General features: G+C 43.8%; 1 protein-coding gene across 1 annotated transcript in view; it reads right to left on the bottom strand.

The window, feature by feature from the left end:
- Positions 1-19,384, bottom strand: part of LOC126412235 (centrosomal protein of 135 kDa-like) — a 368,271-nt gene extending 348,887 nt beyond the window's left edge. The window contains exons 1-2 of the mRNA XM_050081725.1: positions 18,833-19,384; positions 6,742-6,868 (exon numbers count right to left, since the gene is read on the bottom strand). Coding sequence (XP_049937682.1) covers positions 6,742-6,868; positions 18,833-19,027 — 322 coding nt within the window. The 5' untranslated portion in view covers positions 19,028-19,384. The remainder of the gene's footprint in view (positions 1-6,741; positions 6,869-18,832) is intronic.
- Positions 19,385-22,325: the final 2,941 nt, after the last annotated feature.

Below are 22,325 nucleotides of genomic sequence, written 5' to 3'. Positions count from 1 at the left end.
AGTTGTAATTCCTCCCGATTAGATCGAATACCTCTTACGTTCCAATGAAACAACGCCATTGCTAGTCAAAAAGTTGGGGGAACGAGACGGGGAAGAGCTGGTCACCTCGATGGCCGCGGAGGGCCAGGTTGCGAGGCAACAACGCTACAGCTGACGGCAGGCGGATCCGGTTCCATCGACTCGTCGCCAGCTGCGGCCGCTGTCCCTGATTGTGTAGGAGGGGCCGCATCATTTGCCGACAAAAGGCCGGCGGAACGCCTGGCAGCAGAGCGTCCCGGCGAAACTGAGGACGGCCGGGAGCAGCGACTCACGGATGAAGCGTCAGATGAAACGCGCCGGGGTGGAGAGGGGGAGAGAGACTTCTTCTTGGAGGCCTTCTTGGAAGGCCGAGGAGGCACAGGGATGGTTGGCTGGACCCGAAGAAGGTCCTCACGCGCGGGGTCAGGTTTGGAACGCCGGACCTCGGAAGCTGGGGTCCGGAACGTTTCCCCGATGGACGCCTGAGAAGAGGATCGCTTCTCAGGTGGCGTGGGGGGAGGAGGAGGAGGAAGGGTGGCCCCTGGGGCAGGGGGGATGGGGGCCGCGGGGGAGGAGGAGTTGGAAGGGAGGGATTTGGGAGGCGGAGGCAGAGCCCCCTGATGGGCAGAGGAGGCGGAGGGGGGACAGGATAGAGGTGCGGATACAGCGGAAGGAGTGGACACAACTGAGGCAAACGAAGTGGCCAGTGACACGGGATGAAGGCGGTCATACTTCTTCCTGGCCTCAGAATAAGAGAGCCGATCCAAAGTTTTGATTGCTTGTATCTTTTTCTCCTTCTGATAGGCGGGGCAGTCTGGGGACCTAGGCGAGTGGACGCCAGGACAATTAGGGCACCGAGGTGGTGGGGTGCAAGTATGTTCCTCACGAAGAGGACGTCCACAGTCGCCACAAAGGGGCTCAGCCTCACACCGGGACGACATGTGCCCAAAGCGCAAACACCTAAAACAGCGCATAGGAGGCGGGACGTAAGGTCGCACGTCGCACCGGTAGCACATCACCTTTACCTTCTCCGGGAGAACGTCCCCCTCGAAGGCGAGGATAAAGGCCCCGGTGTCGATGCGACGGTCTTTGGGGCCGCGCTGGATTCGCCGGACGAAATGCACGCCGCGGCGCTCCAGGTTGGCCCTGAGCTCCTCATCAGATTGTAGCAGGAGGTCACGATGAAAAATAACCCCCTGCGTCCTATTTAGTGCCAGATGTGGGACAATGGAGACTGGGATGTCCCCTAGGCGGTCGCACGCCTGGAGTGCCGCCGATTGTGTGGCAGAGGTGGTCTTGATAAGAACGGACCCCGATCGCATCTTGCTGAGAGCCTCGATTTCCCCGAAGACGTCCTCAATGTGCTGAACAAAGAACATGGGCTTGGAGGTGGCGAACGTCCCCCCATCTGTTCGAGAACAGACCAAATAGCGGGGGAAGTACTTCGCCCCAAGCCGGCGGGCCTGCCCCTCCTCCCATGGAGTGGCCAAGGGGGAAAGGGCAGGAGAACCAGAACTAGAAACGGTACCTTTTCTTTTGGAAGACTCGGCCGCAGAGCGACCTGATACGTGTTGACGTTTCATGTGCGAAACGTCCGCCCCGATACCACCCACTCCGACCAGGGGCTCTCCCCACGGGCGCCACCCAGCCGCAGCAAGGGCCACCTGGCAGGATGACCATTGCCGGGAGTCCTGATGCCCCAAGGAGACGGGCATCTACTCCTTGGCCAACGTGGGGAGGGTGCAGCTCAGGTATCGGCAGTACGATCCCTGTGTTGTCAGGGGGCTACAACCTAGAGGGTACATGACGACCCCAGCACAACGGGCTGGCTACCGTGCTGGATTTCTGGTGCCATGGAAAGTCCATTATGATCGCTGGTGCAGATGGAGATGCACTATGGGCGTAACTTGGACAACCCATCAGGCGTTTAGGCCCAATTTGAGGAATAATGGGTATGGTGACAACGCCGGTGCAATGCTGAGTGCCAAGGTCTTAGTGCACTTAGGACCAGTGGTACACCATGTAAGGTGTCCTTCCCCAAAAGGCTCGTACTTCTGTAGAATTTTGAAAAATGGAGGTCAAACCCCAAGGGGGACCATCACATTAAGGCCAAAACATTGGAGACTCCTTTTAGTCGCCTCTTACGACAGGCAGGAATACCGCGGGCCTAGTCTTACCCCCGAACCCGCAGGGGGGTGACTGTGACTGTGGATCCAATCTGGCCCAGGAGCTGTGTTGGGGCACTGTCCAAGGGCACTGAGGAGCTCCCACTCTGTAAAAGGGGCATTATATGGTTCACTGTGGCATGTAGTGAATGAGAGGACATTCCCTTCCATCTGAAAGACTGGGGGGGGGGGGGGGGTAGATCTCTGATGCAGAGGCGCGAGCAAAGTGCCCAGCAAAGTGCCCAGCAAAGTGCCCAGCAAAGTGCCCAGCAAAGTGCCCAGCAAAGTGCCCAGCAAAGTGCCCAGCAAAGTGCCCAGCAAAGTGCCCAGCAAAGTGCCCAGCAAAGTGCCCAGCAAAGTGCCCAGCAATTGTGCTCGCATCAGTAGATAACACGCCATGTATGTTAACACCGGGAAAACCTGTTGGGGTCTGGTACCCAAAAACTTATTTGATCTTTGCCCAGACTTGGGAAGGTGACGTATGGCACACAATGGTTGAGACATATCTCTCCCAACACTCCTGTTTCCGTCTTTTGATAAGCTAGTGAATGTGGGCACGGAGCCATTTAAAGGCTATGAGGGGCTCCAGGTAAGGGTGCCACGTATGCATCTGTACAGCTCCTTAATTTCCTTGGCGACTTCCGGCAACCACCAAGACACTGTCTTTTGCAGGGGCACACTAAAGAATGAGGGATCGCGTTTTCCACTGCAGAAATGATTGTTGTAGTTACCTGTTCAACCACCACATCGATTTTACCATGTGGGGGAGATTTAGTGGTGACAGCTGAGATGAAAGCTTCCCAGTCCCCCTTGTTTAAAGCCCATCTGGGTAGGCATCCATGGGCCTGACACCGGGGCAGTGACAGGAAGATGGGGAAGCGGTCACTACCACACAGATCATCATGTGCTCTCCAGTGGATAGCTGGGAGAACCGAGAAATCAATGGCCAAATATGTGTTATGTGCCACACTGAAATGTGTGGGGGCACCTGTATTTAAGAGGCAGAGGTTGAGTTGTGACAGTAAATTTTTGACATTTAAGCCTCAGGCAGTAAGCACAGTGCCACCCCAGAAGGGGTTATGGGCATTAAAATCTCCTAAAAGTAGGAAAGGTTTAGGGAGTTGATTAATCAGTGCAGCCAATGCGTTCAGGGGTGCTGCACCATCTGGAGGAAGATATATGTCGAGGCAGTTATTTCCTGCATCGTCCTTATCCTGACAGCGACAGCTTCAAGAGGGGTTTGAAGGGGCATAGGTTCACTGCATACTGAGTTCAGGACATAGACACTAACTCCACTTGACACACTATAATAGTCACTACAGTTCTTGTAATAACCCCATATAGCCGTGGAGGGAAGGGATCTGCATTTCTGGGAACCAGGTTTCCGGAAGTGCAATGCAGAAAGCAGGTGCAAAGCTTAAGAGATACCGTAGCTCACCCAGGTGGTGGAAAAAACTGCCACAATTCCACTGGAGGATGACATAGTGAGGCTGGGAAGGCATGAAGCACCCAAAGAGGCAGGTTATGCCTCAGGGTCACCTGCTGCCACCAATTAAGTATTTGTAGCCATTTATATGGTGGATGAGACATCAGTGAGATCCAGGTCCACAGGGGACGCTAAGATCTTCACATCATCCTCAGATGCAGAACTGATAGGGAGTAGTGATGTTGGGGCCACCACGGGTCCGGTTTCTTAGCAGACTCCTTCTTAGTTTGCTTGCTCTCTCGCTTCTCTTTAGGGGCTTGCTGGGAAGATTTCTCCGAAGCAACTTCAGGCATGGAGGAAGACCGTGAAGCTCTTTGTGCAGCAGCTTTTGGCTCCTTGAGCCACTGGCGAGTGTCCACTGTGGCATTAGTGGAGACATTGGGAGAGAGGATCCCAAACGACCCCTTCCACATGAGAGGAGCTGGAGGAGGCTGTTGCTTCACCAGCAGAGGGGCCTTGCTCCCAAAGTAAGTGCTTTGTGAGCAATGGAGGAATATTTGCCCCCTACCAGCAAGGAGGCAAATGTATTCTGTTGGCCCAGAGGGCCCACTGTCCGTGGCACAGAGTGAGGAACCACTGGCGCTTGGGACGGCAATGGTGACGTAGCTACAGCATATGTCAACGTCACCCAAATGGGATGTAATCTTTCTAATTTATGTTTAGCCTCTGTGTAAGTCAACCAGTCCAGGGTCTTTTACTCCATGATTTTCCACTCCTTTTAGAGTACTGGGCAGTCTGGTGAGCAGGGGGAGTGGTGCTGTCCACAGCTGATGCAAGTGGGAGGAGGCGCTCACGGAGTGGGTCAGTGCAGTGGATATCAGCAGTCTCGACATGTGGCACTGGAATTGCAGTGGGAAGACATGTGCCTGAACTTCCAGCACTTAAAGCACCGTGTAGGGGGAGGGACGTATGGTTTAACGCCATAGCGATAAACCATCACCTTGGCCTTTTCAGGCAATGAATCACACTCAAAAGGCCAAGATGAAGGCACCGGTAGCAACCCTGTTGTCTTTGGGTCCCCGGTACACACACTGGAGGAAATGAATACCCGCTGTTCTAAATTGGCATGAAGCTTGCCGTCAGACTGCAAGAGGAGATTGTGATGTAAAATTATCCCCTGAACCATGTTGAGGCTTTTACGGGGAGTGATGGAAACAGGAATATCACCCAGCTTGTCACAGGCAAGTAACATTCAGGATTGGGGTGGGGATGCTGTCTGAATCAAGACTGCGCCATTTCGCATCTTGGACAGTGCTGTCACTTCTCCAAACTTATCCTCGAGGTGTTAAAAGAAAAACTGAGGCTTTGTAGGTAGAAAGGAGTCCCCATCAGCTCTGCTACAGACTAAAAACCAAGGCAAATATGGCTCTCTCCATTCTGTAGCCCTTGTTCCTCCCATTGTGTAGCAAAGGAGGGTAGCGATTTAGGGTTATACCTGTCGGCACTGTATTCAATCTTGCCTTTCTTAGAGACTAATGGTGCGGTACGGTCACCAGCAAGAGATGACAGTCCGCTTCATTGCAGGTCGTCCACCCTGATGCCGCCCACTCCGATCAAGGGCCCTCCTCACAGGTGTCACCCAACCACAGCAAAGGCCAGTTGGCATGATGGCCATTGTCAGGAGTCCTGATGCCCCAGGAAGACAGGCATCTACTCCTTGGCATACATGGGAAGTTTACAGCTCAGGCACCAGCAGTGTGATCCCTGTGTTATCGGGGGCTACCACCAAATGGGTACATGATGGCCCCACCACAATGGACTGGCTACCGTGCTGGATATTGGGCGCAGTGAAATCCAATATTGTCATGAGGGTGAAAGAGGACAGGAGATAACTGAAGAAGATGACATACCGCAGAAAGCGTCCTTGCACAAATAGTTTAATGGTTGGTTGGTTGTTTGGGGAAGGAGACCAGACAGCGTGGTCATCGGTCTCATCGGATTAGGGAAGGATGGGGAAGGAAGTCGGCCGTGCCCTTTCAGAGGAACCATCCCGGCATTTGCCTGGAGTGATTTAGGGAAATCACGGAAAACCTAAATCAGGATGGCCGGACCCGGGATCGAACCGTCGTCCTCCCGAATGCGAGTCCAGTGTCTAACCACTGCGCCACCTCGCTCAGTTCACAAATAGTTTAATCACAGGTGGAGATGCAAAGCCATGACAAGAGATTCAGGACATCGAATCTTAGGGCACTGTGGATAACTCGTGCACCACATAAGGCATTCTTTCCCGCATGGCCTGCACTTCTGTAGAATTTTGAAAGTGGCAAGTCAAACCATAGAATGGGACCTGAATTCATAGGGCCGAAAAGTGTGAGACTCCTTATAGTCGCCTCTTATGACAGGCAGGAATACCTCAGGGCTATTCTAAACCCCGAACCTGCAGTGAGGAGGGGGGGGGGGGGGGGGTAATCCATCAGAGAATGAATAATGTGTTTGGGGGCAGGATGCCTGTCAAAAACCACCACCTTGGAATGGTGCGCCAAGTTCCGTGCTGGTTACAGTTTGACACAAGGTGCTGGTCGATCTGGCTGGCTAGCCCCACATCCATTATGGACAACAACTCAAGTGGTAGACACACTAGCTCCCATCCTACAGTCCTTATCTCTCCCCATATTATCATCATACCTTCAGCCCCTTTAAAAAGGCCTTAAAGAGTCTACGATTCCTGTCTGATGAGGTGTCGCACGCAGTTAAGGAGTTCTTCGTGCAGAAGGTCATGGTGTTTTACCAAATGGATATATTCAACCTGGTGCATAGATGAGATGACTGACTGCATGCTCACTGAGAATCTGCTTGATTGGTACATTAATTCCAGATGGTATAGCCTTCCAACAGAAACTGTTCACAGTCACCCCTTGTATTTTTTTGAATACTTTTTTCCACAATACACAAACCATTTTGGGAAAACAAAAACTTTACATGTGTAGCCATTTCTGTAAGTCAAAACAAATTTGGAGTGATACTGGTTCCTATAGTTTTAACTGATAGTACTTGCCACTATGATAATGTAAATGAAAACATTATTAAAACAATTTTTACACAAACCTTGATATCATATGTGATCTAACTTACCCCTCTGAGTCTTGTCTGCCTCTTCCTTCTGGTTAACAAGCTGTGAATAAAGCTCATTTACTTCTTTTACTAATTTTGCATTTTCCTTCTTGTAAGGTTCAATCCCACCTCGAAGAGCTGAGTGTTCCTAAAGGCAAATTTTATAATGTAGAGACCAGTTTCATTTAAACGAGGTGCTACTAAGATTTACATCAATATCACTGTTCTATATCATAAACCCTAAATGGTAGCTAGCAGTGATTGAACGGAAACAAATGGGAATGAACTTCTCAGTTTCCAATGTTATGTAGGTGGTGATACACACATTGCAGTTGAGAGTAGAATGTCACCCATTTAACATCATATTGTTTGAAGTTTCAAGGGAATTGTCATTTGTATAGTATTATCAGCTGCTATCTTCTCAATGGGCTAGGTAATGTAGCAGTTCAAAGCTCTTGGTAGGAGCAGTGACCGAATTCCTGTCCGAAATAAATGAAAGATTACGATATAGTATTCCTGTAATAATGAAGTTGTTAGAGACTGAGCACAAGTTTGGAAAGAGCAAAAAGGGGATAGGACATCAAACATTTTGTTTTCAAAGGAGCAATCCTGGTTGCATTCACCTTAATAAATTTATGGAAATCACAGAAAACCTAAATCAGGATGCCTGTATAAGGATTTATATTCTACTCTTCTCAAAACTCTACATGTTAATTCCGATTTAATTTTTCCTCCACGATTTCCCTATACCACTCCACATCATGTGACTGTCAGGATGGTCTCCTTGAAGCTGATTTTCTTCCCCATTACTGTCCATGTGACAAAGTTCCCCATCTCTAATTACACCATCAATAGAATTTTGCTCTCTAGCCCCTCCTTTTCCTTTTTGTTTGCATTTGAGCTTTTGCCTACACCCACAAAAAAGTGGGTCAGCGCTGTCTGACAAAGGGGCAGCTTGCAAGCCTCTATTGGAGAAAAAAGGCTGGCCACAAAAGGGTTCCCCTGCGAAAGTTCGGAAACTTTTGCTCCAAGTCAAATACTCTAGCCTCTTAACTGTTAGTTTTACATATTTATATAGTTCTTGGAAGTAGAGTGTAAAATAGAAAAATCTCCCATAAATGAAGAGCTAAAATACCTCTCATTGCCACGAACATTATACAGAGTCTGTCAGCTCTACCTGAATCCATTTCCCTCCTCACCACTATAACATCCCACATGCCCATCTTCTATACGCTCCCCTAAATCCACAAACCAAAACAATCCTGGACACCTCACTGTGGCTGATTACTATACTCCACTAAAAGAATTTCAGCTCTCATTGAACAAAACCTCCAACCAATTACTCATAATCTAATCTTCCACAGCAAGGACACTGACCACTACCTTCAACTCTTTACCATCTCCACAACTTTACCTCACAGGACCCTACTCGTCACTGTTGACACCATCTCCCCATCCCTCTTGCCCACAGTCTTACTGCTATTGAGCACTACCTTCCCAAATGTCCTTCAGACTCCAGACCCACTACCGTATTTCTTGTACACCTTACTTACATTATCCTAACCCACTACTTCTCTTTTGAAGGGAAGGTATACAAACAAATCTGTGGCACAGCCGTGGACACCTATATGGGTGCTGCTATGTCAATCTGTTTATGGGCCACCTAGAGGAGACCTTCCTAGCCTCCCAAAATGTCAAACCCATACACTGGTTCAGGTTCAATGATATCTTCATGATCTGGGCTCAGGGCCAAGACACCCTTTCTTTATTCCCTCAAAACCTCAATACCTTCTCTCCCACTCGCTTAATCTGGTCCTGCTCAACCCAGCATGCCACCTTCCTAGACGTTGACTTCCCCCTCTCTGATGACTCCATCTGACCTTTGACTACATTAAACCCACCATCCACCAACAATACCTGCATTTTGACAGCCATAATCTCTTTCGCAACACAAAATACCTCCCATACAGGCCTGGCCACTCGAGGATGGCATATCTGCAGTGACAAGAACTCCCTTGCTCAGCATGCTGGTAGTCTCACAAAGGCCTTCAGAGACAGACCTAGTCCACATACAGATCTCCCATGCCATTTTCCCCTCGTACCCATAATCCTCCCTTTACCTCAAAGAACCAGTAGAAGACCCTGGTGCAAGACCTGCCCAACCCACCCACCCAGCACTTTCTACTCCAATCCTGTCACAGGTTTTTCCTACCCCATAAGGAGCCGTGGCATCTTTGAAAGCAGCCATTTCATATACCAACACTGCTGTAATCATTGGACAGCTTTTTATGTTTGTATGGCTACCATCCAGCTGTCTACCAGGATAAATGGCTGATGCCAAACTGTGGCCAAGAGCAAAGCCCATTACCCTGTGGCACAACATGCAGCTGAACGTAATGTTTTTGATTTCTTTGGCTGCTTCACACTTCAGCCATCTAGATCCTCTCTTTACCACCAGCTTTTCCGAAGTGTTCATTTGGGAGTTATCCTTACAACACATTCTCCACTCCCGTAATTACCTCACAAACTCAACCTACAGTAGCATACTGTCCCCAAATCCTCCACCTCATAGTTTCCACCCCCTCTCTCCTATCATGTAGTCCCCACTCTCATTTCCCACCCTCTTTGTTTGCCACCCTCTCCCAAAGCATCCATCCATCTTTCCCCACTCCTTCCTTTTTTTTTTACTTTATTCCCTATCTCCCTGCCCCAAAACTTCTGATGCTGCACCTGTTGGCACTCTAGTCCCTGGTAACTCCAACTGACAGCATTCATTTTCCCCCCGCCCATACACTACTATCCCTTTCCTTTCCCACCCCCTCCAGACTGCTGCTTGCATTGCATGTGATAGTTGCTTTCTGGTCCAAGTTGCTGAAGCTGGCGGTCATATGTGTGTGTGAGGAGGTGTGCTTGCTTGTGTGTGTATGGATGATGTGTGTTTCTGCTTTGCTGATGAAGACTGTGGCCAAAAGCTTTATGTAAGTGTCTTAATTGTGCCTGTCTGCAACTTAATATCTCTTCTTTACAGTACATAGCAATCTATCTTTTCCTATATTGATGATACTTCTACCTGAAGATTCCATCATTAGAACATGTAAATGTTGTCTCTTTCCATAAAGATGATGTGCTGAGTGGCACAGCAAAAAGACTATTACACACTAAGCTTTCAGCCAAAGCCTTTTTCAGAAAAGAAAAGGAAGACACACACATTCACACAAGCAGGCACATCTCTTATACACCCAACTGCCACCACTGCCCACTCTAGCCAGAAAAAAAGCAGCAACTGGGAGTGGACCAGGAAGTTGGGAGGGCCAGGAGAGTACGTAGGGGAGGGAGGGGGGGGGGGGGGGGGCAGAGAAGAGAGTTGTCAGGCGAAGTGTCCGGAGGATGTCACGTGATAGAGGGTGACGGAAAAAACTGTTGGATGGAATGTGAGGGGATAGTAGGCTATCATAGGTTGAGGCCAGCATAATTTTGGGAGGAGAGAATGTGTTGTAAGGATAACTCCAATCTGGGAAGTTTAGAAAAGCTGGTAGTGAGAGGAGGACCCAGACAGCTTGAGTTGTGAAGCAGCCATTAAAATCAAGCATGTTATGTTAAGCTACATGTTGTGCCACAGGGCAGTCAACTTGCTCATGGCCATTCATCCTGGCAGACATTCAGTCGGTAGACATACCAATATAAAAAGCTGTGCAATGCTTGCAGCAGAACTAGTATATGACATGGGCACTTTCAAAGGTGGCCCAGCGACAAGGTAGGGTAAGCCTGTGATAGGAATGGAACAGGTGCTGGGATGGTGGATTGGGTAGGTCTTGCACCTGGGTCTTCCTTAGGGATGTGATCCCTGTGGCAAGGGGGCTGGGACTGGAAGTGGCACAGGGATGGACGAGGATGACATGGAGGTTGAGCAGGCGATCGAGCACCACTTTATGAGGGGTAGGAGGAATCTTGGGAAGGATGTCCCTCATTTCAGGGTAAGATGATAGATAATCAAAGCCCTGACGAAAGATATGGTTCAGTTGTACCAGTCTGGGGTGGTACTGGGTAATGAAGGGGGTGCTTTGTAGCTAGTTCTCGGCGGTTGTGGGATAACAGGGGGTATGTGGGAATATAGCATGGGAAATCTGTTTGCAGACTACATCTGAGGGATTGCGCCTGTCAGCGAAGGTCTCTATCTGACCTTAAGAATATTGGGCAAGGGAGTTCTCATCTCAGCAGATATGCCTGGATGGCCAGGTTGCGCAGAAGGGGGTTTTTTGGTGCGGAAGGGATGGCAGCTGTTGAAATGCAGGTACTGTTGGTTGTATATGGGCTTAATGTGGACAGAGGTGTGGACAGCGCCAAGAGAGAAGAGGTCAACATCCAGGAAGGTGGAATGCTGGGTTGAGGACAACCAGGTGAAGTGGATGGGAGAGAAGGTGTTGAGGTTGTGAAGGAATAAGGATAGAGTGTCTTGGTCTTGAGTCCAGATCATGAAGATATCGTCAACAAACCTGAACCAGACCAGGGGTATGGCGGTTTAGGAGGCTAGGAACATTTCCTCTAGATGGTCCATAAATAGGTTCGCATAGGAAGGTGTCATGCAAGTGCTCATGGCTGTGCCGCGGATTTGTTTGTATATCTTCCCTTCGAAGAAGAAATAGTTATGTGTTAGGATAAAGTTAGTAAGACATAAGAGGAATGAGGGAGTCTGAAGAATGATGAGAAGTAGTGTTCAATAGCATCACCCACCCAACCTCCACAACATCCTAGCCCATCCCTGTATCACTCCCAATCCCAGGCCATTGCCAGAGGGGTAATATCCCCACCCAGCACCCCCTATTCCAGTCCTGTCAAAGGCTTATCCTACCAAATCAGAGGCCAGGCCACCTGTGAAAGCATCTACGATCTTTCTATTGGTATGACTACCCATCAGCTGTCTACCAGAATTAATAGCCACCGCCAAACTGTGGTCAAGAGCAAAGCAGACCACCTGTGGCACAACACAAAGCTGAACATAACATGTTTGATTCAATGGTTACTTCACAATGCGGGCCACCTGAATCCACTTTTCCACCAACAGCTTTTCTGAACTGCTAAGATGGGAGTCATCCTTACAACATATTATCCCCTCCAGAAATTTCATTGCCTCCTCATCCCCCCCCCCCCCCCCCCCACACCCAACAGTTTCTGCCACCTCTGCCCTACACCCAACTCCCAATTCACATCCCCCACCCTCATTGTGCTTGCTCTACATCAGTGCACTCGCCAGTCTTTCCTTCTCTCCCCATTGCCACCCCCACACCCTCCACCACTGCCCCTTACATCCTTGTGCTGCTGCCTTCTACAGTAGTCCTTGACAGCACTCTTCTGTCCCCCAGCCATCCCATTCATACTCTACTATCCTTCCCTCTTCCTTGCCCCCACTCCCAATTGCTGCTTCCATTCAATGCAACTGTCATTCCATAACTTATGAGGAAGTAAAACAATCCAGCATTTATGAAAAATAACCATTATATCTTCCCATACATCTGCAGCTTGTATGCAAATTTACAACCCTGAAAATTTCTTAGGAACAGATGCCAAGTACGAACAGCTCATGGATGATTCCTCTTACTTTTAGGAACAGGAAATTAACAACTGGATCAGGTTTATGAGTTATTGTGGGTGTATAAGAACGTGTATTTACAACTGCTGAAGAAACACTTTTCCCATGGCTAGAAGAGAAAAAGCCTTGGATTCTTTCAAGAAGTGTATCAATCTGTATTCAATCAACAAACTTATACAAATAAAACCATAGTGGTGTATACATTCACAGTAAAGATGGAGTACATCGTTGTTTTGGTTATTGGTTGTTTGATTAGTGGCTTTAAAAGGGGCTAACCAGTGCGGTCATCAGTTCTTTCTTCCTTTAATAATCAAAGCCCAAATTATTCCATGAGGAGCAAAGGGATGACAGCCAGTTTAATCTTTAGCAACATCACCTAGTGAGCAGGGCCAGGTAAGAAGTAATGTGAAGGAAAAACAACTATTAACAAGTAATAAAATACAGTGATGTGGGAGAGATGCACTGGCCACATGGGGCTGGAGACCTTCCATGGCTAGTCTTGTGGAAGGAGGTATGCTTCCACACCCAACTGGCAGTCCCCCTACCACAGATAGAATTCTCCATCACAGAATGGTTAATTATGGAAACAAGTATGAGTACGAAAACATAAAGAGGCCGAATAGGACTCCTAGACTTCTTGTTGTGACAATAAGTGTCTACAGTTCAGGGGCAGAGACAAAGCAACTCCAATATTTAGTTAATACACTGTGAGAAGAAAAGTGAAAGTAAGACAGCCAGAGAAAGTAATTAAATACAGTGAGGAGGGAGAGGTGCACTGGCCACAAGATGTTGGACCACAATGTTCACATAACAGAATAGTAAAAATGTGATCAGAACAGAGCTAAACTTCAAATGATGGTAAATAAACCACTCTCTCCAATAAAATAAGAAACCAAGTTTGCCATGTGGGCATCATCATTGAACAGTGGAGGCAGTGACTTGAGTATCTTTGTTTACCACAAGGCAGTCAAGTTAAGACATTGACAAGACATCCATAGTCCACCAACAGAGAGGGTGCCACAACACCATCTGAGGATTTTAGCACGAGTCACCCAGTGTGGCCTATACAGAACTGGCAAAGGAGAGTCAGTTCCCCTAAGAAGGATGAAGGGAGCTCACCAAGTGGGTTTGGACCCTTTATTGCTCCTAGACTTCTTGTTGTGACAATAAGAGTCATTCTCCCTTTCATGCCTCCAAAAGTGAAAGATACAGTGTCAACCACAAGTCTGATTCCAGCATACTCATCTCCAATACTTCCATTTTACTAGCTTCCTTTGCTAACTCACCTGAAAGCTTGTTCCCCAGAATGTTTAATCGGATTCCTCATATTCACGGTAGAATTGGGAAATGATCGTACAGGAAAATCCCCACTTCATCGCTACATTGGACATGCCGTATCCCATCGCTTGTGCACTGACTATAACATCACGTTCAAAATCACTTAAATCTTGATAACCTGCCATTATAGCAGCAGTAACCGATCCAACAACTGCAACAAACACTTGTTATCTTTTGTAGACATTGCTGACCACAGAACCATATTCTGCCTGTTTACATCTCTCTGTTTTTGAATCTGCATGCCTAAACCAGTTCCTTTGCTGCTTCAGTGTGTATGAGTGAAGAAAAGAAAGTTTGGAAAAAGCAATTAGGCAGTGACAATAAGTGCCCCCACGGAAAAGACAGATCATAACTAAGGAATCCTTGCTACAGACCAAGTCTGAGAAACTTGATAATCAGAGACAGGAATGCAGCACAGGAAAGGATGGAGTATCGCAATGACTACGAGCTCCATGCCCACCAAGCATGTACTTATGAAGTCACGATTTTAGTGAAAACTCTGAGATGTCATCTGCAGATAATGGATGGAGACCTCCAGAGGATCAACATTTGGTTCAGGAACAGACAGTAGACCCTCAACATTAGTAAATGTAACACACTGTCCACCAGTGACAGAAACAGCCACCATGGTTCAATTACAAGATAGGCAAAAGATTCAATGGGAACTGCATCAACTAAAGTATTTTGGAATATCTGTCTAGAGTGATATGGAAAGACCATATAAAAGTAGTTTTAGGAGAATCCGACGACAATGCAAATAGAAGAATTTTAAGGATTCTTGAGTACTGCTCGTCAAACTGGTATCCTAATCACATATGATTATAGAGGGGATCCAACAAAGGCAGTCACTAAGAAAGAGGTATAATGCAGTATCAAGATGTTTACTATGTCATAATTAAATTCTGAGAGCATACATTCTCTTTACTTCCTAAAATGTATATTTAACAAAAAAAATTCTTCATATGAAAATCAGAAATATTAAAGCTTACATTGAGACATACTGACACAATCATCCTACCTGAAAACTGTTCAAGACAAACAAGGCATGAGATAAATCATAGAACTATGAGAAGTCCTCTTTTCCATACAACAGATTTTGGCTTGTCGTGTATAAATATGGATGTTTTCTTCAGTAGCAGCCGTTGCTGTGTATCTGGACTCACCCATCCCAAGAGATTTATATTGTGTTTGCTCTTTGAAACCAATAAGACTGACTGAATGGAGGAAAATCACTAAAAGGCACATGCAACTGTTCAGTATATTTTATGTCACAACAGCTGCTTTAAAAAAAGTGCACTGTTGACTTATTGATCAGTTACAATGTTTTATTCAGGCTGAGGAGAACAAATAACTGAACTTTCTCACGTAAAATTATCTAGTGACAATCCATTTGTAAATGGAATGGTTCCAGTTAAGATGCAGATAGTCTAGTCCACAGAAAGAGCAAGCCTCCAGTTAATGCTTAATTTTTCTATCTTCTTTTGCTTTCAAACATACATGTATTTTGTTTTTGGAAACAGGTATCTTCATTTCCTAGCAATTATTCGAATAACTTACCACAGCAATTTTCACTAAAAATGAAAAGGAATTACAATATAGGTAAGTATGTATAATGGAAAACATGCTGATGTTTGGAACAGCATTTATATAAACAAAACAAAAAATCATTGCTAGTATAACAGAATTTAAAGAGAAATCGGAAAGTGAAGAATACAAGCTACACCTATACAAAGTGCCCCATACATATAAATGATGACAACAGAAGAGCTCTGCAGCAAGAAAATCAAGCTTGAGATCTTTACAATCAGAAATCTCTGACATACTTAAAAACAATGTTAGAATACTTCTTGGTGACTGCAATGAGCAACCTGAGAGGTAAAAGAAGATTCAGAGTATGGTGGTTGATTATCCAGAACACTTAAGAACAGACACAAATTATAAAACACCTCAATATGAGTAAAATATTTGAGTTAAAACCAATGTCCATACATTTTTGAAAGTTACCAAGAAAAGGCAAAACTTCGATATCCCCAAATCCAAACCTAGGAGACTACTTTAAACTGGGTCACATAGCCTTATTCAAAATGAGTACCGTGGAAATTGTGAACTTTAAAGTAATCAGAACTGGGGAATTTGATTCAGATCATTCTCTCCTCTAGATTTGGTTTCTCCCATCTAAAATGAAAAAGACAACCAAGAAAGATGTTGGACACAACTCCACTACAGCTAACATCATAATAAAAATTATAGAAAAATGTGGAGATGGCATTGAAACAACAAAAAAGGTGACTGATATGAAACCCAGGTACAAATTACTAATGCAGCAGAGAAAACTTTAGGGCCAGTCAAGAATTTTTTTTTTTTAAAAAAAAAAGAGCATGTGAATAAGGTGTGTGAAGAATTAGAAAAAAGTGCATAAAATGGAGATGTTCAAAAAATAACACTTAGAACAATTCAGACAACAAAGAGAAAACACCAAAAATAATCTGGTAAATCAAAAGAATCAAGTCATAAAATCTTAGCTTATGGAAACACAAGAAAATTTCGCCAAAAATAATGTCTACTAGAAATTTTTACTGAACTTTTAAATATAGGCTTATACTTAAAAAGACACAATGCACCAAGCAAATGCTTCAGAGATGAAAATGGCAAAAAGAGGATTAAATAACAAAATTGTGAAATATTAGCAGGTCCAACAGTCAAATTGGAATTTCCAGTCTACCACAAAATCTGGAGGAAGATTTCCCACAAACAGTGCAAGAAATTCATGAACACATCAAGACACTCAAAAACAACAAAGAAAGTGGTGGAGATTCCTTTTCAGCAGAATTATTGAAAAAGATTTTAAAAAATTATAAAACACCTACAACTTGTTTTTGAGAAAGTTTGAAAAAATTAAAAAAATTCCAAAAGAGTAGCATTAACCCGACCATTACACAAAAAGGGGGAAAGAGACAAAACGTCAAAAATTATAGAGGACTGTCACTTCTACCACTGGCATACAAAATGTTGTTATAAATTCTGTTGGACACTGCTGTAGATCCTTGAACAAACAACTGGTAAAATATCAGTGTGGTTTTGGAAAGGGAATATTCTGTACAGCACAAATTTTTAATTTAAAATCAATAATTCACTAAAGAATGTTGACTAACAACCCTATAATCATGTCATTTATTGATTTTTAAGAAAGCATTTGATTTGGTAGACAGTGAAACGTGAGATAAAAACAGTTGAGAGTTTGGTGTTAAAGTAAAATTAGCAAACAATTTGTGAAACTTCAAGAAACGTGATATCTAAAGTTTAGAAAAAACTGTAAGGATCTGAAATTTGAAAAAAAAAAAGGAAGGAGAAGAACCAATAATTCTGGGAAGGAAAGCAAATGGAATTAAGGTACACTGCCTGAGTTTTGCAGAAGATTTTGCAATGCTTTCAGAAAATCTGACAGAAGCAGTTATTCAAATAAATTTCCTGGTAAAAATAGTGAATACAACTAGTCTCAAAACGTAAGCTGAAAAAAATGCATAACAAATATTAAAAAATGCACAAAAATCCACAGAAATACAAATACATAAAATCGAGTGAGTAAGTAAAGTTAAATACATTGGAGAAATCATGCAACAAAATGGAGAAGAAAAATTTACAATAGACTTCAAGAGTTAACAAAATGGAATGAGCATATGATATGATAAAGAATGTTTATAACAAGGAATGTGTATGTACAAAAACAAAACATTACACCAGAGAGGTGTGACCAGAACATTCATTTGGATGTGAATGCCTAGCAATGAACTACAAGCTGGCAGACTAATAGTATTTAAAAGGCTCGTTGGAAAATGAGAAGTAATGAGGTGATCTGCAAAAATATAGAAAAAATATCAGAAGTCTTGGCTAAGCGAAGATTAATTCTCTACTGAATGAATACGAATAGCCTAAGAAAACCAATATTCCTGTGTTTCTGTAAGAAGAATTCAACAATAGCGTGGATTACGGAAGTATGGAAAGGCGTAGAAAGAAACATCAAAGAATCAGAAATACTGGAAAGAGACCTTTTTAAGAAACAAATACTAAATTTTTTAGGCCTTCAGAGTAGAAGTCAGGAACAACATGGACAGAAGAGAGGAAAAGACAACATGGAGATAAAACAAGTGACTACTGGCAAAATAGGAAACATAGAAAGGAAGGAACTGAAGTTGTTATGTGATCCTGTTGGTAAAAAAACACACACACACACACAAATTATATATAATTCAATGCAAATCCAAGGCAATGACTTTTCCAGCAACGACATTCTTCTCTTTTAAATGCACTAGATCAACAGGAACACCACCACACACATTCCTAAATTCTGCTTCCATATAAAGATTTTTTTAAAAAGCTGTAACTGGAGAGGAAGTGAGCACAGACAGCCATCACGAAGCCCCACACATAGTAATGCGTAATAGCAGGCAGCAATCATCAAGTAACAATAAGTCATTTAAATAACATCCAGTTCAAGAATCATTTTTCACTGAAAAAATGATATGAGTGTTCCGTTGTAAATTGAAACTTTCCTAGATAGGGAAATTCCCTCCTATGAATAGTAAGCTCAAACGTTGAAACATACCAGTAAAAAAAATGTAAACAATTTTGAATTGAAGATCTGGTTCCTGTTTTAAAACTGGCCGCGAATTTTCACAGAGTTTTTATTTTGCACTTTTTTAGTGATCTATGGTTTTGTGTAACGCAAAGAGAATATATTTGCATAAGAACCCTTTTAAGGTGCTTAACAAAAATACGAACGTATCAGTGTAACTGTATTAAAATCAGTGTGCACATAAATGTTTGTCGTGTTTCCCGGTACAATGGAACGGTATAGTGTACAGTCAAATCTGTGGTGTAAGAGCTTTACTAATTAATGTGATTGTCGTTACTAACAAATATGAACAATTTTTAACTCGGTAAATCTGCAAAGTTGCCACGGTATCACACTGGCCATATGCTTTCGCATGTTTTCCTCTCTCAAGTGATCGCAATATTGGGCTTCATCTCCGTGCAACATTTATCATGATCTGAATCATCAGCAACTACGTATTATGTCAACACATCAAGAAATTTGTAGGCCAGCGTCAACACACTAATGTCCATCCAAATATGAATATCAAACTAAGCCAAGGTATTGCAAAGTCTCTGGGACCAGGCGACGCTCACCTCGAGAGTTTTTTGAGCAAGTTCTTTATAATGTCTTAAGCTTTCCGTAGTATGTAGCAAATCAGAAAGTAAAGCCTCGACAAGATGTAACGAGTCTGTACCCAAACTCTGATGGTATCCCAGCTCGTCTAAATTTCTACGTAGATTGGCGTACTTCTTTTCTTTCAGATTCAGTTCGGGCATCATGACGTTCATTTATAAATAGGCTACAACACTTTATACTTTGCAAAAACTGGCGTTTTTTTTAGTTATCTTCCGAATGCTACCTTACAGTTTACAGTGAAACTATTTATAAAATTCTTCTTTCTTTAGCAGTGTTGTATATTGACGGCAAATTCTGCTGGCTACGAGGGTAAACACTCTACGAATAACACAACGTGAAGCACTTCAGTCACACGAATCTTGTCCTTTTAAGTGTTTAAGTTGTAAAAACGTTTTCATAATGAATATCGAACTTTGTTCAAGCCTCACGGGTCAATAACACTATTTAGAAAAACCGCACTTTGTTCACAACCTCAAACTCGCCCCTACGTCCGAAATACACTTGTCAAATTTCAGTCGCGCGGGCCGATAAACATTTGAAAAAGAAAGCATCAAGTCAGCCAACATTTGAAAACTTATTATGTTTCGAAAACTTTTACTATGATAAAAAAAATAATAATGGAGCTCTATCAGTTATTACTAGGATTTCATAAAAGTACTCGTCTTCGTTGTTTTTGCCTATTAAATTTCCATCCGATACTGTTTGAAAACTGAATACATTCACTCCGGTCTGTTGGGGACTCCGAATGGCAGTGACTCTTATGAGCCATGACACATGACAGGGATCGATTAGCTGTTGAATAGAAGTAATAGTAGTAGAACTAGCGAGGTAATTGTTTTATTAGCCCGTGAATCCTTGTAGAAGGATATTGAACATATTACGGTGTTAGTTAAAAAACATGCAACATAATTCTTCCATATCGGCATTTACATAAGTACGTAGACAATTTGATAAGGATGGGCCGTTGCATTGCAGTAGGAATCATGCCAGCATTTACTTAAATTAATTTACAGAAACCACTGAAACCCTAAATCAGTATGGCCGTATGGAGACTGGAGCCCCCATCCTCCCACATACAACATCAATCAGCAGAAAGCTAATTTTAGACGTAGTAAGAAATGGATCAACAGAGATATCATGAACGATAGAGAAGGTTTAAAAGAATCGTATGGAAGACTTTTTTTATCGGTCGTCTGAATGATTTGATGCCGCCCGCCACGATTTCCCCTCCTGCGCCAATCTCTTTATATCAAAGTGGCACTTGCAACCTACGTACTCAGTATTTCCTGGATGTAATCAAATCTCTGTTTTCCTCTACTGCTTTTATCTGCTACAGCTCCATCTAGTACCGCGGAAGTTATTACGTGATGTATTAACAGATGTCCTACCATCCTGTCCGTTCCACTTGTCAGTGTTTTCCATACACTCCTTGCCTCCCCTATTCTGCAGAGAACCTCCTCATTCTTACCCTACCAGTCCACCTAATTTTCAACATACTTCTGTAGCACCACATCTCAAATTCTTCGATTCTCTTCTGTTCTGGTTTTCCCATAGTCCACGTTTCACTACTGTACAATGCTGTGCTCCAAACATACATCCCCAGAAATTTATTCCTCAAATAACAGTAGACTTCTCTTCACCACTGCCAGTGCTGATCTGCTTTCTATGTCCTTCTTGTTCTGTCAGTCATGGGTTATTTTGTTTTCTAGGTAGCAGAATTCCTCAACTTCTTCTACTTCTTGATTATCAATTATGATCTTAAGTTTCTCACTGTTCTTATTTCTACTATTTCTCTCTGCTTTGTCTTTCTTCGATTTTTTCTCAATTCATATTTTGTACTCGTTAGACTGTTCATACCCTTCTGCAGATCCTGAAATTCTTCTTCACTTTCACTGTAGAGAGAAACGTCATCAGCGAATTTTATCACTGATGTCATTTTGGCCTTGAATTTTAATTCCACTGTTGAAGCTTATATTTCCGTCATTACTTCTTCGATGCATACATTGAACAGTAGGGGCGAAACACTACATCCCTCTCTTACACATGAGCACTTCGTTCTTGGTCTTCCACTCATTCTCTCTTCTTGGCTCTTGTATATGTTGTATAATTACCAGTTTTTCCCTATGGTTTATCCTTGTTTCTCTCAAAATTTCGAACATTTTGAACCATCTGACAACAATGAACGCATTTTCCAGATCAACAAATCCTTGATTTTTCTTCAGTATTCCATTATCAACCACAATGTCAGAACTGCCTCTCTGATGCCTTTACCTTTCTTAAAGCCAAACTGACGGCCATCGAACACTTCCTCAACGTTCTTTTCCATTATTCTGTCATTATTCGTGTCAGCAACTTTGATGCATGAGCCTTTAAGCCGACTGTGCTATAGTTCTCGCACTTATCGGCTCTTGCTGTCTTCGGAATCGTGTGGACGATGTTTTTCCGAAAGCCATACATTCTGCACAGCAGCCTGAATAGTCGTTTTGTTTCCTCTTCACGTCAATGATTTTAGAAATTCTGATAGAATGTTTCTATCCTTTCTGCCTTATTCGGTCTTAAGTCCTTCAAAGCTCTTTTAAATTCTAATTCTAATACTGAACCCCAGCCCTAGATCTATGATAACGCCCTCCCCCTTCCCAATCCCCCCACTCGAGCGTTTAAGGTAAGATGTCAAACATTAAAAAAAAACGGTTTTTGAAAAATATTTTCGTTTTGTAGCGCACATCTTCCTGAAGAGGTTGATGTATAGAGCATATATGTTCGAGGCAATGTAAGACTTGATATTTAATCTTAGATGTGCCAAACTGCGGTGCCACACCCTTTCACTCAACATTCTTCTAACGCACGTCACTATATCTCACTCTGAAATTCAAGCGTGTGAGGCGGTTTCACAATCCACATCTCTGCAAAGACAACTCAATATTTATACCAAGTGGAATTATTTATTACCGCGAGAATAAAAGATCTTCAGAAAATTTGCACCCTTTATTGAGTAAAAATCTCTCGGTGTACATGCCGCGTCAATTCAGGATAAAACTCCAAGCTTTCGACCACCACCTCCATGGTCGTCGTCAGGGCTAAAGCTGACTGTCGTGAACTAGCGAGGTTCCCACTTTTATATGCAAAGGACGGCTCCTGATTTGCTGGAAGATATCATAGCAACAGCGATATGGCGCGTAGTGAAGTGGCGCCCTCTACTTCCATAGATATAGTTTCTATCACGCGTTGCTTGCAACGCCATCCCTTGAATCAGGAGGTAAAGTGCGGGAAGTTTTTCTCTGCGATTTTTCTTTATCCACTGCACTCTTCCAAGTATTGCTAAGTGCATAGCCGTTGTCTCTGTTAAAGTTATTATCGGTAAGTCTAATTTCGACTGCTTCCCGGATCACAGAGTCCCAGTAATTCGATGCGTGGGCTATTACTCTGGTTTCTTCAAATAAAATCTTATGC

This window comes from Schistocerca serialis, chromosome 7 (assembly GCF_023864345.2).
Source record: "Schistocerca serialis cubense isolate TAMUIC-IGC-003099 chromosome 7, iqSchSeri2.2, whole genome shotgun sequence".
Lineage (NCBI taxonomy): Eukaryota > Metazoa > Arthropoda > Insecta > Orthoptera > Acrididae > Schistocerca > Schistocerca serialis.
Note: the sequence above shows the minus strand (reverse complement) of the source record. Positions and strands in the feature narration are given on the sequence as shown.